At 38.2% G+C, this 17,401-nt stretch overlaps 2 protein-coding genes and 1 long non-coding RNA gene across 3 annotated transcripts in view; all 3 read right to left on the bottom strand.

Moving 5' to 3' along the window:
- Positions 1-3,031: 3,031 nt before the first annotated feature.
- LOC124266258 (RNA polymerase-associated protein LEO1-like) lies at positions 3,032-8,390 on the bottom strand. Its single transcript, XM_046701072.1, has 3 exons — positions 8,211-8,390; positions 3,381-4,165; positions 3,032-3,347 (listed from the first exon to the last, which is right to left on the bottom strand). The coding sequence occupies exons 1-3, from the start codon at positions 8,388-8,390 to the stop codon at positions 3,032-3,034; spliced, it is 1,281 nt and encodes a 426-aa protein (XP_046557028.1).
- On the bottom strand, positions 6,701-7,344 carry LOC124266253. Its single transcript, XR_006895698.1, has 2 exons — positions 7,309-7,344; positions 6,701-6,790 (listed from the first exon to the last, which is right to left on the bottom strand). It is a non-coding gene; the product is annotated as an uncharacterized LOC124266253 (long non-coding RNA).
- Positions 8,218-17,401, bottom strand: part of LOC124266251 — a 42,991-nt gene continuing 33,807 nt past the window's right edge. Inside the window, exons 4-7 of the mRNA XM_046701064.1 lie at positions 15,875-15,993; positions 10,357-10,510; positions 8,730-8,964; positions 8,218-8,314 (exon numbers count right to left, since the gene is read on the bottom strand). Of these exons, the coding sequence (XP_046557020.1) occupies positions 8,759-8,964; positions 10,357-10,510; positions 15,875-15,993 (479 nt within the window). The 3' untranslated portion in view covers positions 8,218-8,314; positions 8,730-8,758. The remainder of the gene's footprint in view (positions 8,315-8,729; positions 8,965-10,356; positions 10,511-15,874; positions 15,994-17,401) is intronic.

Genomic DNA, 17,401 nt, shown 5'->3' with positions numbered 1-17,401 from the left:
GGATTTTAGGGGTTTACGATTTGCATAGGGCTAAGATCGGTTAGTGGAACGGCACCCAGGTCACTAATCAGTTGAAGTTAAGCAATCTTGGAGCGGAGAGTCCTTGGATGGGTGACAGTGTTTGGCAGCTTGACTCCTGAGAGTTTCTGGTACTTCAGTTCTGACCCATAATGAGGCATATGTGACACATATTGGTCTCATCCTAAGCAAGTGGATTTGTTCCTAAATTGCCTCTGTTCACCCAGCAGCGAATGGGTACCCGGTGGGATAAGTAATGTGACTGTTAACCTTCTAACGCCTCACAGACAGCTTGGGTTATCCAGGTAATAATGTGTTATCGCTTTGATCATGCACAAGTGTCTGGTAACAGGTGCTTTATAAACATTCATTATCATTATCTTCACAAAGTGTAATCTGCTCCACACATTGCTTCATTGTCAGGCATGTATCTGCTACTGTAAGGCAATACTTGTATACACTTACACTATATACACTGAAACACTCAGTGGAGTTTGACTGTTGACAAGTAACAAACCCAGTCTATGTCCAGGTATGGACATGGATTCAAACTCGGACAACATTGCTTATCCATACCTTCAAGAATCACCATGACACTAATTTTTTTTGCTTTCTGTCAGTTTGCTGAAAACTAACTGTTTGAGAGGCATTCTAGAAGTTGTACGCAATAGGAATGACAAGACCTTATGGATGATCAAATATACAATAAAGAAGTTGATCAACCATAAAGACTCATTCCTGCTGAAAATTGTCTTCGAAATTCCATTACAAGTCTTTTTAATCACAATTTCAGCTATCAGTTTCAGGGTTAATGTGATATTGTAAAGCAGTTAAGATGCTGTTCACAGCAGTTCCTCCAGAAACACATTAGCAGATGCCCTTCAAACAAATAACCATCAGAAGAATTTAAAATACATATCACTACAGGTTACACAACACCAAACATTTCCCATAGACTTCTATAGTAACCTTATATTTTTTTTTAAATTATCCAGGCTATCAACAGCCATTCCATGTACACATGGATACACTCTGGCCTTTAAACTACAATAAAACACAATATCTGGCCAACTTGTCCGGCTTATTTTGCGAGCACAGGAAGCGGAACACATCAACCCCAGTTCCGCACCAAATGTCACCTGCTGGAAAATATATGTACACACAATAAGCATAAGTCATGGTGATAAAAATGACAGCACTAAACACTTAAAATTGTGGTCAGTTTTAATGACTAGATGGATGTGCTTTTAACAAACATAAAAATCTTACACTAATTCATCCAATCACATCTGTCATATGTCTCAATCTCTTCCACTGTTTACATACGGTGCTCGCTCAGGGAGCATGTGATTCTGATTTAGTGTGCTGGAACCTGTAGCTCACCTATATATGAGCAGTCAACATTGCAATTATCAACAAAGAAAAACTTCTCTCAGCAGTGACATACAAATACCTCCAGCATAAATAATCAGCAAAAACTGGTACGAAAGAAGCAACAATATTTCATCGATACTTCTTTAACAATTTTCATAAATTTCCTCTAATGTTACTCAATATAGATCTTGCGTACACAATGACACCAGAATGACACCTATTAATGTAATTTTTGTGAAGTTGATTTTCTAATATTCTTTACAAAACACTGAAAGGGAATATTCCTGGTAAGTTCAATTTCCTCAAAGGATCAAGTCATGGAATGATTGTACATATCAGGTTTCAATCGAAGAAACTAAAATGTGAGCTGTCACAGTACTTATCAAACATAAACAGATATGCAATTACATTTTAAAAATGGCTGAAAAATAGCCATAAGAATGTCTGTGCCGCATTAGAATATCTTAACCAAACTCTGTTGTCATTATTAGTGGCCATGGTAAGCAGCAGATTCACCAGTGCATTGGCTTGCAAGGAAGATTTGTACAGGGGACAGACAAGCTTTGGTAAGGTGAACTAATCATCTCATAAGTAAAAAGGTTTTAAAAAACTGTAAAAATACCTGTAAATAAAATGAAGCTCTTTTAAAAGAAAAATCTCTCTAAAACTGGCAAAAACATGTTTATACAAAAGCACTATAAAGCATTGTTACCCCTAGTTTTGGCAACTATATACACTCTACTAAAATGGATGTAGAATATCTGACAAAGCTGTGACATATCTTTCACCCTGTAAACTACTTTTATGTACAGAATAGAAGCCTTATTGAGCAGTTGGTGCTTCACCACAAGACTGCTGCATCAGTGACAAATATGATGTCCGATGCAATTCCCTATTTCAACTTACACCACATGTTCCCAAATTATTTCAGGTGAACAATTGACTAGACTTAACATATGTTTATGACGGGTGCATCCAGTGGGGCAGGATACGCTCACCTTTTCGCAAACACTATTTCATAGTGATTCATAAACACATGCTCTGTCATCACATGGTGACAATCACTGGATTGTCTGCTCCAGACTCTATTTGTTTACAAACAACATCGAACAGCTGTAATACTGCTTAAACAAATATATACTCATGATATAGTCACAATTATACAGTCGACGCTGCTTTTAGCAGAGATTTGTTATGGATGTGGAAAGGGTCACTCCTGTTGTCAGTCGTCATCCTCCAGAGGACCACACTCCTCACTCATAGGCGTAAAGGCCTCATTTGTCACTGTCACACCAACATCCGAGAATGAACTAGAATCAGTAGCATCACCTGTGAGTCCAGAATCACCTCCCTCATCATTTTCATCTGATTCAGATCCATTAACTTCAGAATCAACATCACTTGCTACTTTATCATCTGATTCAGATCCATTCACTTCAGAATCAACATCGCTGGATTACTTTATCATCTGATTCAGATCCATTCACTTCAGAATCAACATCATCTGATCTAGATCCACCACTTCAGAATCACTCATCTGATTCAGATCCATTCACTTCAGAATCAACATCCCTGGTTACTTTATCATCTGATTCAGATCCATTCACTTCAGAATCATCCTGGTTACTTTACATCTGATTCAGAGATCCATCACTTCAGAATCAACATCCCTGGATACTTTATCATCTGATTCAGATCCATTCACTTCAGAATCAACATCCCTGGTTACTTTATCATCTGATTCAGATCCATTCACTTCAGAATCAACATCCCTTGCTACTTTATCATCTGATTCAGAAGCTGATCCTTCTGGATCAACACTGATCCTTGGTTGATTCCTAGATGAAGGACCTGCAACATCTCCACTTTCTTCATTGCCAGCATCTCCTTCATCTTCTGAAAAGTTTTCTTCACTGGATGTCCGTGAGTCACCACACACTGACTCATCACTATCTGCATCTTTACTGTCTCTTCCTCCTTCTCCATTACTGTCTCTTCCTCCTTCTTCTCCAATCCCCTGAAACAAAGCATCCTCTTTTCCTTCAAGTGACAATTGTCTTTCCATATTTGTGGACCTGAAATCAGATAGAGCTTCTCCGGCTTCATCTGAAAGTTCATGCTCATTCTCCTGTCCCGAATCGTCAGCATTTTCTTCATCTGTATTTTGTGAACCCTCGTCATCAGCTTCATCATCGATGTCTCCAGGACTCACTTCCTCCAGCAGCTCGTCTTCTTCTGGATGTTCATTGTCTTCATACAGTTTGAATTGCTCATCAGAGATGACAGCTGAAACTGTGGATTTCTCAATCTCAATGTCTTTCTTTGTGGCATCTTCAAAGGCACATGTCCCCCACGATCGGTTCAACCTTTCTGAGTCAGCTTGTCCTTTTCCAGGATCAGCCAATGCCCCAGTCAAGGCAAGTGTTGGAGGAACCTGTCTCTGACTGCTGGGACCTTCAGCAAAATCAGAACTATCCAACATGGCATCGCTTTCCCCTGTCATAGATGACTGGTCACATGCTTGTACAGAGTCATCATAGACAACATGGTCATCCCCATTGTAGGCAGCTCCTTCTATAACTGTCCTTGACCCTGACCTCTGACTTGACCTTGACCCTAATTCAGAAGGTCGATGGTCCTGTATCGTGTCCAGTCTTTGCAAGTTTAGATGGAGTGGCATGGTGGGATGGGTTTCTGGTAGGTCATTGAGATGTTTATCAAACGTCACAACCACCCCATTGTGTAGCAGAACATATTTTTGAGATATGTTCATCTGTACAAAATAAGAAAATGAATATAATACACACCTGGAAGCACAAAAAATGTGACAATCAATCTCTTATAGATAAACAAGCAGCGCTGCATGTTGCAAGCCTTGTAGGTTATGAAAGAGGAACTGAAAACTTCACAGATGAAAAAACTTCTCAATTCCTGAACATTTGTTTTTTGTGTGATTTGAGATATATACATAATGAATGCTTTTAACAAAATAATTGTTGTTCCTTAACGGTTTGTGAGGAGTATATTATCAATTATTTTTTGGCTCTTATCAAAACTTGCACAGTGTCATTTTGTTTTATTTCAGAAACACCAAAACTCAATTATGTCTTTTGCTTCAACTGACAAATCAGCTGAATAAAATACTCAGTTGCAGTATTCAAATTTAAAGATCACATTTACTCTAGGGGGGTACAAATACATAATCGCTAATTGGCATCGCTATAAATGAAACCCTGTCATTAAAACTACTCACTCTGATCTTTAATTAACTTAAATCGACCTTTTTGACAACAGTGCACAATTCTCACCCACAAACGAAATTTCAACCAATCAGAGCAGCGCGTCTCTGTGACGTCATGTGAGGAATAGATATGAGGGCCGATGCAGAATTCATCTACATTTCAGGGGGTAAATTATCTTGTGTACAGGTTTGTATGAACCTGAAATCGTGACAACTGTTGTACAAAATGAAAGCAATATGTTCTCACAATCTACTGTCATTTAATTTTGTCTCCTGCTTTGCCTAGTTTCCAAGTTACAACTTGTTTTCATAGACGATTCTGTCTAAATCGCTTGGTGTCGCTAGGCCTTATTTGTTCAAGCCAGACGCTAGTGATAGTGAAAGCGATGATCAGCCTCGCTCATCACGGTTACGGTTAATTTCTTCAACCTAAACAGTGCAGCATAAAGAAGGGTGGATGCCCATCAGATGCAGTTATTTGAAAACATCCCCGATAGTTCTTGTCTGATTGTAATAAAGTATCAAAGCAGTGTGGGCTTTTTCAGGTTTTCTAATACCTGGATGGTATAATGACTGATCCAAATTGATCCCATTTCTGTGTTTTTTTTACCTCGATATTTAATCTTGTCATGTAAAAATATGACGTCTAGTACGTATGATATCAAAAATTGACATTTGATTTATTTGAATCCGTAAACTAAACAACCCTACTTTGCCATTGCTAGAAGAATCTGAAAATTTACTCAGGTAAATAGGTACATACAGTTTTAGCACACAGCAAATGCTTATATGTATTTCTTATGCAACAATGAAGTTCTGTTCTTATTCTCAAAACAGTGTCAGCCCATAACTTTTCACATGCAATACAGCAATTAATACTGCCTTGCTGTAACCCGTGTTAGGTGGTATAAACCTACATATGTTATTTGTCATCATTCACTTGATGGTCAGTCAATTTATAACAGGTATAATTAGTTGTAACACCACTTAGATTACCCGACAAAGGTTCCCATTGGCATTTCTTGTGTCTGGAGTAAATACTCAACATTATAAACATTGATCAAAGGATTAACCGATAACACGCTGATTGATTAATTACTTTTATCTTGCACAGCGGATTTGTCAAAAGGAAGTGTTTATGTATGTAGATTTACTAATCTATACTGAATACACTCAGTCGTAAAGTGTCTGTGTAAAAACAACGTCCTTCTTTTAAAGGATTAACCTCCAATACATTGATTGATTGCTCATTATTGGCTAACTAAATTACTTTTTTTTAAAAGAATGGCGGACATTATGCAATTAGTTGCCAGGTGTGCTATCTTGGGTGACCAATGAGACTATACACCAATGTGAAATACCTGAAACGATATATCACTTTTCGGTATATTAGACTGTTAAAAGACACATCACTTGGAACAGCTGCAGATGAATGGCACATCACTCGTTTTTGTGGATATTGATGCATACATTCCTCAAACAAGGTAATAGCCTGACATTGTTCCTATAACCTTAATCTGTTTTAATTTTAATATTTGCATTTTGTTTTAATTCATTTGTTGTAGCATTCAACAGAATCATTGTTTTCGCTGTGAAGTGTAATGAGACAGACACCATGCACTAGGGTGTGTGTGCGAATTATGATTCACATTGGCAAACTATAAAATGTCTAGATATTACAGTCCTGTTATAAATTCACTATACGTATCAGCAGATCGCCTGCTTTTTTAAGTTTCAAAATGCATACAAGTATGATAATAAACCAATTAGGATTATAAGACCAAATATAAAGACGTACATTGACTAGTATCTACATACTGGTGAGTGGACGTTAACCACGTGAATGTAGCAAGAAATTTATCGCGCAGTATTGTCACTTCGACCGCCACCTCGCTTCCGTGGAAGAAATCGTTATGTTATAAGTTGTGTCATGCAAAATGCTTTTGGTTATGATTCAAATACATATTTAACTACGAGTAGAAAGTAGTTTTAATTTTCTAACTTGATGAAAACAAACCATAATCTCATTAATTCTAACAGACTTTAGCCTGTGACTTCACGATTTTCAAAAATGGTGGCGCCCTGTCGGGAACATCCGCCAGTCTGAGGATAAACGCTATTTAGGTTTATTTTCACTGAGTTACAAAATCCAAAAAACTGTAATCGTACATATTTTCATGGGGTGCAATTTTCGCGGAAAGTTCACCAAAGACCTGTTAGCGCAGTTGTTTTTTCGCACATTTCAAACACCTGAGTGATGGTATCCATCACAAAGTTTTCACAACCAATAGACATGCAATGATCAAAGCTAGCCGCCATAATTGTATCGTGTTTACTAAAACAATCAGAGAGAGAGGTGGGGTTATACTTGTGTCAACATGACAACACCTGTCCCATATGCGAGATTAACTGACAACAATTAAGGAAGAGTGTATACCAGTACTTACAATAATTAAACATAGAAATCATAAAGTAGTGTTTGTTGTTTATGAACACGTGTTGTTCACATGGTCAAATCACTGATTGGCTGCATTAAACAAATTGCATGTTGTTCCTACTTGAGTATTTGTCTGAATTTTGTCATGACTTGACCATGAATATTTCGCTTGGTGTGATTATTGACACATGATCTTTTTGCGCCAAAATTAATCCCACGCGAAAATAAGTACGATTACAGTACTTTCCACTGGTAGTAAAATATGTATTTGATTTATGGCCAATAGGATTTTGCATGACATAGCGTTATAACATAACAATTTCTCTCGTGGAAGCGAGGTGGGTGTCAATATAATAATACTACTTACAATATTATTGTCACTTCAACCATAACCTCGCTTCCGAGGAAGAAATCGTTATGTTACAAGTTGTGTCATGGAAAATCTTTATGGTCATCAATCATATACATATTTTACTACAACTAGTAAGTAGTTTTGATTCTTTAACTTTCGTGAAGCGATCTGAACACAAGTAAGATATTGCTCCAGGCTTCCACAACGCTCGATTCGCACTCACAACATAACCCATTTAGCACGAACTGCAGGGTCCTGTGGAAATCTGTGCATGGTGAAACCATCGCCCGACCCCTAGGAGCAACTGACGACAACGCAACGATTCAGCATGTCTTCGTTGATGTCAAGAAATCATCAAAATGACGAGCTTGCTACACACTTTATTTACAACTAACTGAAAATACTTCCTCACATGACGTCACTGCAGTGCTCTGGCGACAGAGTTACGTAACCTGTCTGTGGTATTGTTGGCAGGCGAGAGTGAAGCAGGCGACTTTTGGGCAACTTTTAATCGCTCGGTATTAATTAACCACAAGATTTTTAAGAATTTGTTGGTGTTCCGCATACAACTAACCACAAATCTTTCATATGTAATGGTTAAAAGAGTACAAAAAAACAAAGTTTATTTGTTCTTTAAGCATAAAAAAAGCAGCATTTAAGCATTTAAGATTGAGATAAAACCGAAGTGAACTTCGAGGTAGCCTATGTCATCCTTAATTTCAGATGTACAAATACTTGAAAGTCATCTTTGAAACTTTATATGTAATATGTGCAATGAAGAGTCTTACCTTTGCATTTATTTTTGTGTACACTTTGCTTGTCAGCTCACTCCATGGCAAAGACAATGTGTATACCTCCATTCCATCTTCTGACACCACAACAGTACAGAAATCTGTAAAAACAAGTTCATGTTTTGTGTCAATTTCATCACTTACAGCGGGAGACTGAACGATTATTGTTCCACACATTCTTCCAGAATAATTCCAACAGCATTCCCAATGGTATCCTAAATGACACGGTTACAGACTAATCAGATTTCTAAATCTCAGAAATGTATTAAAACAGCCATTCCTGAATGTAAATAACAATGGCTGGGCCACTGATTATCTTGCTGTGAACTCCTGTTAGTTTTAACACTACAGAAACGGAATTCAAAAGGGAGCACTATCAGAGGAATATTTGAGTTTTGTGTAGTTTTTTGTATTTTTTACATTGCTCACATCTACATAAAACAACATTCGCTCACTTCCAGAAAGCCTGATCAGAAGTGGCGTTTGTTAACAGTGAGTGATCATAATTTCACTAACCATCTGACGTGCTGGTGAATTGACCACTATCAAGATAAGCCGCCATCATCATATTTCCTCTCGACGGTGGTTTCTTCCTCGTTGGTCACCTCAACCTGGTCGCTTGCCGACAACAGAATTTCCTCACTGGGAATATTGGGATATTCCTGGTGTTGAACCTCTAACCATGCTGACCTTCTCATGTCTGGTACAGCCGGAGGGGACGGTAGAAAGAAGGAATCAGACCATAAGGGTGCTGAAGCACAGAAGCATTCTGGGTAAGAATATGAATTACTACAAAGTAGGCAGAAATATAAAATATATCCCCACACATGTAACATCCATCCAGGGATTCATGATAATAATGACCAACGGTGCAAAACACAGACAAGGACAAGCTTTAGAACCAAGCCATCAAGCCTGTTCACCCAATCCACCAAGTCACCTCTTACATCAAGCACAGGTTGCTGGGGACCACTTATAATCCCCTACATCTTAAAAGCTATATACTAATTTTTATACTATGAAGTATCCTCATGAATATTCAGGTACATCTGTTTTTATTGGCTTGGAGGAATCCAAAGTTTACGGCTGGTGATTTGACAGATATAAAATAACACACAAGAGGTCCTGTAATAGGACCCGTTTGTTTGTTCGTTGTTTTACGCCTGCACTCAGCAATATTCCAGCTATATGGCTCGGTCTGTAGATATTCAAATCTGGATCAGACAATCCAGTGATCAACAGCATGAGCATCATTCTGGGAAACAGTGCCATGTGTCAACCAAGTCAGCGAGCCTGGGCCCCGTTCCTCAAAGCGATCGTAGCGCTACAACAGTCGTAAGTCTATGTTAAAGTATGGGAGTTACAATCATCTTAGCGCTACGATCGCTTTGAGGAACGGGGCCCTGACCACCCGATCCCGTTAGTTCCCTTTTACAACAAGCATGTGTTGCAGGAGACCAATTCTAACCCGGATCTTAAAGGGTCAATAGGACTTCTGTCTAAAAGGTCCTTTATTCAGAACCATATGGTCTGTCGTGCGGCCACTAGTGGTGGTCCGATTAATTGAAATAATCGAAGATTGGTCGTAGTGGCTAAACGACCAAGGAATCGATCAAAATTTCTCATAATCGAACACAAACAATTCTGGAACACATGTTTTCATTAACAATATTTTTCACATGGTTGGTTTTGTCTGTTACATTTCGTAAGCACTACAAGCTCGTTTCAAGTCATGATTACATTTATCTTAATGATTCTAAGAAATTTATGTTCCTATCATACTAGTCATCCTTTCAAGATGTGAAATTTTGCCCCCCAAAAAAACAAAAGAACTACATGTTTTTTTCCCTTATTTTTATGTGCATTAACAAATTTCATAAATGACGCTAAACAATTATTTTCGATGATTGATCGGTAGTAATAAAACCAATCATCAATTATGAGATTTTAACCAATTCCCAACACTAGCGGCCATTACACAGCAGTCAGGGGTGATCACTCTTCTAGCATATTTTACATTGAAGCTACTTGTTGTATGCTCATAGTGAACCTGAGTTATGATCTTGAGTACATTTCACCACAGACCTAGTGAGGCAAGAACACATGTTTAGGAAATATAACGTGAATCTGTAATGGCCTCTACCCTGATTCCGGAAATGAGATCGCAGAATTTCGTCTGCAGTTGACTGCCCTGCCACACCTGAAGTAACCATGGCAATGAGGACATCCTTGAGACAGTCATCAAGGCCAGGTATAGCATTTAGAGCCTCTGTTGGTGGGTATAAACCTTGTCCAATCTGAAATGTAATGGAATTTAAAATGCTATTTAATCTCGAAACAGTTCATGTCACAGCAGTTGCTCACCCTGATATAACAATGTCAACGTAGACGCTTAGCAGAAGTTGCTATTATCTTCATCCAATTCTTTTGATGTGCTACACATAGCTGACAAAACAAGACAGAAAGTCGATCCAGGTGTTGTATCTGAAGGGCATTTTGTTGCCATAATTACAAAACTCTGAATTTGTAATCCTGAACATAAGTATGTATGTGTTTCGTAGTAAGAGATGAATACATTTGGTATTTATTGGGTATTAAATGTTCCAAATGAAACATCAATATGGACAAGTTTTAAGGATTTATTTGGAAAACTTACTCACAGCTTTCTGTATTAGTAAAGTTTCAGTTAAATATGTAGCTCAGAGAAGAATGAAAGCAAATTTTAAATAACTGAAAAATGTTGTTTTGTGTGAGAAATAGTCTCCAGAGACAGGTAGATTTCATTAAACTGCATGACTCAAACGAAAAATTCAGGAGGGGTGAAAGGTCAGGATGTCAGACAATCAGGCTGAACCACCACCTAACAGTTGATCAAACAGCCTCTAACACCACCTCACAGTTGACCAATATGGCTGAACCACCACTTCATAGTTGACCAATCAGACTAAACCATCACCTCACAGTTGACCAATCAAGCTAAACCACCACCTTACAGTTGACCAATCAGGTTAAACCATCACCTTACAGTTGACCAATCAGGTTAAACCATCACCTAACAGTTGACCAATCAGGCAAGACCACAACCTCACTGTTGACCAATCAGGCTAAACCATCACCTCACAGTTGACCAATCAAGCTAAACCATCACCTTACAGTTGACCAATCAGGCTAAACCATCACCTTACAGTTGACCAATCAGGCTAAACCATCACCTCACAGTTGACCAATCAAGCTAAACCATCACCTTACAGTTGACCAATCAGGTTAAAACATCACCTTACAGTTGACCAATCAGGCTAAACCACCACCTCACAGCTGACCAGTCAGGCTAAACCACAACCTCCTTCCCAGGTAGCATGCCATCATCGGCCCGACATCAGCCCGACGTCGGGCCGATAATGCACACGACATCATCGGGCCAATGAAGTTTTGCTCATCGGATTGACGTCAGCCCAACGTTGGCAAACTTCAATGGCCCTGCATCGGCCCTACATCGGCTCAACGTCGTCATACTTTATTGGCACTGCAGCGGCCCAACATCGTCACATTATAGGCACTGCAATATAAACTAACGGGCAAAAAAACCGATACCAAGTCGAAATCACTGATATTACAAAACGACAAACCACCATTGTGTAAAAGGAAAGTGAATTTTGATAACAGATGCATGGGCAACATGCATGTGCATTCACATGCCCATACACCTGTTATTAAAATTCACTTTCCTTTTACACAATGGTGGCTTGTCGTTTTGTATTATCAGTGATTTCGACATAGTATCGTTTCTTTTGCCCGTTAGTTTAGTTGCTCACTTCACTTGTCCACGGTGAATATATATTTGATAACATGTACCACAATTTATAAATGAATACTATTTTATATGTGTATCAAAAAATATTTATAAATGTGAAGAAACATCCCCTAAACATATCATGTTTTTAAAACGTTTTATTCATATGAATTTGTATGGTACCAGAAACAGTGTGTTCTATGAACGTTTGGTTATAAAATTCAGTAACCACCAAAAGGCTTCTGAAAACGTTTTATCCATGTGAATGTTTATGGTTCAGGAAATGTTGTAATAACATTTTCTGTCAAGATATGGTTTTAACTTTTCAGTAAAACACTAACCGTTAACAATAAGGTTACATGTCTATGGAAAATAGACATTGTTACTCTTAACAAGGAACATAAAAAAGGTATGGCAGACATGTAAGCAACACTCTTTATTAAAAAAAAATTCAGAAAACGTGTACTCTTTTCAAGATCTTTCAGAATCTTCTTCTTTGGTTTCGACTTTATCATTTTTTTCTGAAATAAAAAAAACAAATGTATAGTAAGTGTATTAAGTCAAATCAAGAGACAATAACCAGTTAATGAAGTCTTCCTGCACCTATGTATATGCAAGTGTTTGATGGACACCAGCACACAATGGAAAATAATGGAAATCCTTGAATGCCTAATTTGGTAATAGTATCAAAACACACTGAATAGCAACCACTAGCCCATCACTCTTGTTGGTCAGGCTGAGTGCTGGTACAAATCCATTTTTTGCAATAAAAAGCCAAAACGTCACCAACAAGTATATAGGCAATGATATTTAACAGATGCACTTACGTTTACTGATTCACAGCTCCTGGATTATTTGATGTAATCCTAAAAAATTCCATCACTTCTGTTTGTATCTGCCGGAATTCTTGTGTCTCATATTCGTCCTTGGTGCAACGAAAATAACAATGTTCCACATTATAACAAGTTACAAATTAAACTAGATTCGCCAAGCATATCTAAATCTAGTTAGTCCGAAATATGTTGTGAAAATATATGAAATATATTGTGTAACAGCAGAGACCATATAGTAGAGTCTCTGGTGTTAGTTACTGCCTAAAGTTTGGGGGGTCAAGTGTGTAGATTTAACACCAACGTGTATAAAGTTGGATTGGAAATAACTGCCCCTTTACAACAAACATGGATTACTGGACAGGGCTTCTATACAGTCTAACCTGGAATACAAACTTGAATTGATTTATGCCCATTTCTGGTGTCCCCCGCCATGATATTGCTGGAATATTGCTAAAAGTGGCGTAAAACCATACTCAGTTAGTCAGTCAGTCAGTCAGTGAATTGATATATTAAATAGCTATTGTAACTAGCTACATGATTCACGTCTTACACGTGGAACAGTTACTGCTGCATTATGATTTCGTTTTGAACATTGTATCCAGATTCGTTCAGTTTTCGATCACTATATTTGTTTCTCGGAAAGACTTCCGCCTGTAACCCCCCTTAAATTTCATTCTAGTCAAATCCTATTACCTGAATATATAAAAATCATCTGATAAGGATGAGTTTTAACATGTTTCTTTAATTGTATCTGAACATACTGAAAGGCATATCCAACTTCTAAAAATGCCACTCAAAGAAATTTTTCCTCATTGTTAAAATTTTGGGGGAATATGGACAGAAGTCTTACCCAAAGACTAAGTAAATTTGAACAATTAATACTGTATCATGAAAAAACATGGTGATCGAAAACCGAATGAACATTGCCGAGGACCAGTCATCGTCAACGCCCCATTATAGCGTGAGAAACACGTATATTTCTGGCTCTCGTTTAGAAGAGAAATATACATATCCGAATATGATAAATTGATTCATTTGGGAAAAATTGAAAAATACACAATGTAAACACTTTACTTTGATAATATAGATCCATCCTTTTACTGAAAATAACGTGGAAATGTTAGGCAAGCAAAACCACAACAACCAGGCAGATGATCAACATTTAGTTTAGTCAGTGTTACGGTAATTTACCAAGTTTGCTTCGGTCATTTCTTACTGAACATTCATTTTAAATAACACACTTAGACTGTGTCAGTAACTAATAGCCACAGTCAGGTCGACCAGAAAGTATTTGAATACTTTTGATTCCCCATTTTCGTGTTATAAGTTTGATGCAAACACACCCACCGACTGAAGTGAGCGAACGTTTCATAGCTTAAATTTTGATAGTAAGTTGTAATGTTAACTTAAAAAATATATATTTCAGAAATAACAGGGAACAAAATTAATGACGATAAGTGTCACTGGCTTGTGAGCTGTGCATTTGCTTACTAGATCGAAAACTGAATGTAATAACGGCAAATATCCGCCTGACTTGAACTTGGTTAAGAACTTACTGCTTGCCATCGATAGCTGAATTAAATTTTGTATCCAACATAACATTAATATGGTGCAAACTCCCTTAGGTCTCCTTCACAACAACATACATAATGCTCTCTGCTGGAAGCCTAACAACACCGAATCTAAGAGATCGTGTACGGCTGCAATGTTTCTCAAAACCTTGCAATTTCTGAGTAGCACGATACATTAATCGAGTGAATATCAAAATGTATATAAACATAAGAACAACCGGGAAGTGACTGTAAAGTTAACTTACCGCAACCGAGGGCAGATCGATGATACAGTTCCATTTGTTGCTGCACAGTGACATTGTTGTACCGTACTCAATAAACTTGAGAAAATATGACGTGAACGTGTGACGTCGTTCTGACGTCCTTTCCCCCAATAACACTTCTTTCTTCATGAACAACTTTTAAAAAAACATTTGAATAAATAATGCTTTTAAATAGTTGAGAGAATTGTTCGAAGATTGTGACTGTGTTTTGACGAAAATATTTTTGATAAATCAGTTTGAAATCTTATGAAAATGTTTGGAAAATGTTATGTGTTAGCTGGGTTACATTGGCCTGCTGTCGGCCCAGCGCTGTTTAACGATGCCGATATTAGACGACTATCAGCCGACGTCAGGCCGATGATGGCATGCTACCTGGGCTGTTGCCCAATCAGGTTAAATCACCACCTCACAGTTGACCAATCAGGCTAAACCACCACCTCACTGTTGCCCAATCAGGCTAAACCACCACCTCACAGTTGACCAATCAGGCTAAACCACCACCTCACAGTTGACCAATCAGGCTAAACAACCACCTTACAGTTGACCAATCAGGCTAAACCCCACCTCACTGTTGCCCAATCATGCTAAACAACCACCTCACTGTTGCCCAATCATGCTAAACAACCACCTCACTGTTGACCAATCAGGCTAAACCACCACCTCACTGTTGACTAATCAGGCTAAACCATCACCTTACAATTGACCAATCAGGCTAAACCACCACCTTACAGTTGACCAATCAGGCTAAACCACCACCTCACAGTTGACCAATCAGGCTAAACCACCAGCTTACAGTTGACCAATCAGGCTAAACCACCACCTTACAGTTGACCAATCAGGCTAAACCACCACCTCACTGTTGACCAATCAGGCTAAACCACCATCTCACTGCTGACCAATCAGGCTAAACCACCACCTCACTGTTGACCAATCAGGCTAAACCACCACCTCACAGTTGACCAATCAGGCAGAACCACAACCTGACTGTTGACCAATCAGGCTGAACCACAAGCTCACTGTTGACTAATCAGGTGAACTACACACTTATGAACATGTTATAATGTTTTTGTTACACGGGTTCAAAAAGCTTCAGCTATTCTGGATTCTTAAAAGAAGCTTCTTTGAGATTTTGAAATTGCTTTTGTCTTCATCACAAAGGTCTTTTCAGCAACTGAATATGAAAATGTGTCATATATCCACCTACCCTGAACAGATTATTCCTCCAAGTCCTCTGAATACCGTTGATGTCGAAGAAGGGAATTTGTTCATTCAGGGCACTTATCATTGTACATCCTGCACTGTAGAGGTCTGCTCTGGGGTGTTCTACAATAAGAGATGGAAAAAAATAGAAGATTTTCTAACATTGTTTCACAACATGTCCATTTTTGTCGGAACAATTTGTCAAAAACATGACTTGTTACCATATAATTAACATAATAGAAACAAACAAGCATCGTCACTGAGGTGACATAATCCCCCGCCACAATTATCAAATCAAACTTAACAAGAGTCATCAGAAGATGACATATCCCCCTGGCCCCCACATATTTGAAAGAACAAATCATCTGACAGTCACTTAAAATCCAGCTTGAAATGAAGCCCACCAATTCCTCTTGAAACTAAGTCTGAATCATTTTCATGGAAACCGAGAAAATAATAAATCGCAAAAGTCTGTAAATAGCAAAAGGCACCATTTTAGGTTCTGTTTGATATATCTACCAATTTTTGCAGCGAAATATTGAACGGTTTTTGAGTTATGCTCCGGAAATGAAGCCCACCCCTCCCTTTAAAACTAAGTCCAATATGTTTCCATGGAAACCGAGAAAAAGAAAAATGACAAAAATCTGTAAATAGCAAAAGTCACCACTTCAGATCTGTGTCATATATTGAAAGATATTGAACGCTTTTCGAGTTGTGCTCCAAAAACGAAGCCCACCCCTCCCTTTTGAGACTGATTCCAAATCATTTCCATGGAAACCGGGAAAAATATAAATGTAAAAAATCTGCAAATAGCAAAAGGCACCACTTTGGGATCTGCCTCACATATCTGCCATGTTTTGCTGACTGATATTAAGAAGTTTTCGAGTTGTGCTCCGGAAACGAAACCCACCCCTCCCTTTAAGACTAAGTCCAAAACGTTTCCATGAAAACCGAGAAAAATATAAATGACAAAAATCTGTAAATAGCAAAAGGCACCACCTTAGGTTCTGTTTGACATATCTACCAATCTTTTAAAAAAAATATTGAACGGTTTTTGAGTTATGCTCCGGAACAAAATGTTTATGGACGGACAGACAAGGCGTCGACTATATCTCTCAGCATTACATGCCGGGGGGAATAAAAAGTAATGAAAGTGAAAGTCGTAGTTTAAGATGAAGTTAAGTGTTAACAAAAGATGACCGGTCAACCTCTCTTGATACCTTGCTCTGTAGTTTTTCAAACAAACAAATAGTTTCAAGAATCACTTTCACCTTGACATGAATGTCATGGTTTATGAAACATGCAAAATAGTAATAAAGAAATTGCTTATCAAACAACATTCAAGAGAAGTCTTGAAAGCCTATGAAGAAAATGCAGTGAACCGTTCCTGAGATATCTTGCTGGCTATCTTAACCTGCAGGTTAACATGCTGAAAGTGTCGCCATGACCTTGAAACTTATGTGAAGATCACCAAAGTTGACTGGGCCCTGCACCTTCCCTAGATGAAGCTTGGTGTCAAATATGAAGAAAT

This window comes from Haliotis rubra, unplaced genomic scaffold (assembly GCF_003918875.1).
Source record: "Haliotis rubra isolate DU_JTF1 unplaced genomic scaffold, ASM391887v1 Scf1241, whole genome shotgun sequence".
NCBI classification, from domain to species: Eukaryota; Metazoa; Mollusca; class Gastropoda; order Lepetellida; family Haliotidae; genus Haliotis; species Haliotis rubra.
Note: the sequence above shows the minus strand (reverse complement) of the source record. Positions and strands in the feature narration are given on the sequence as shown.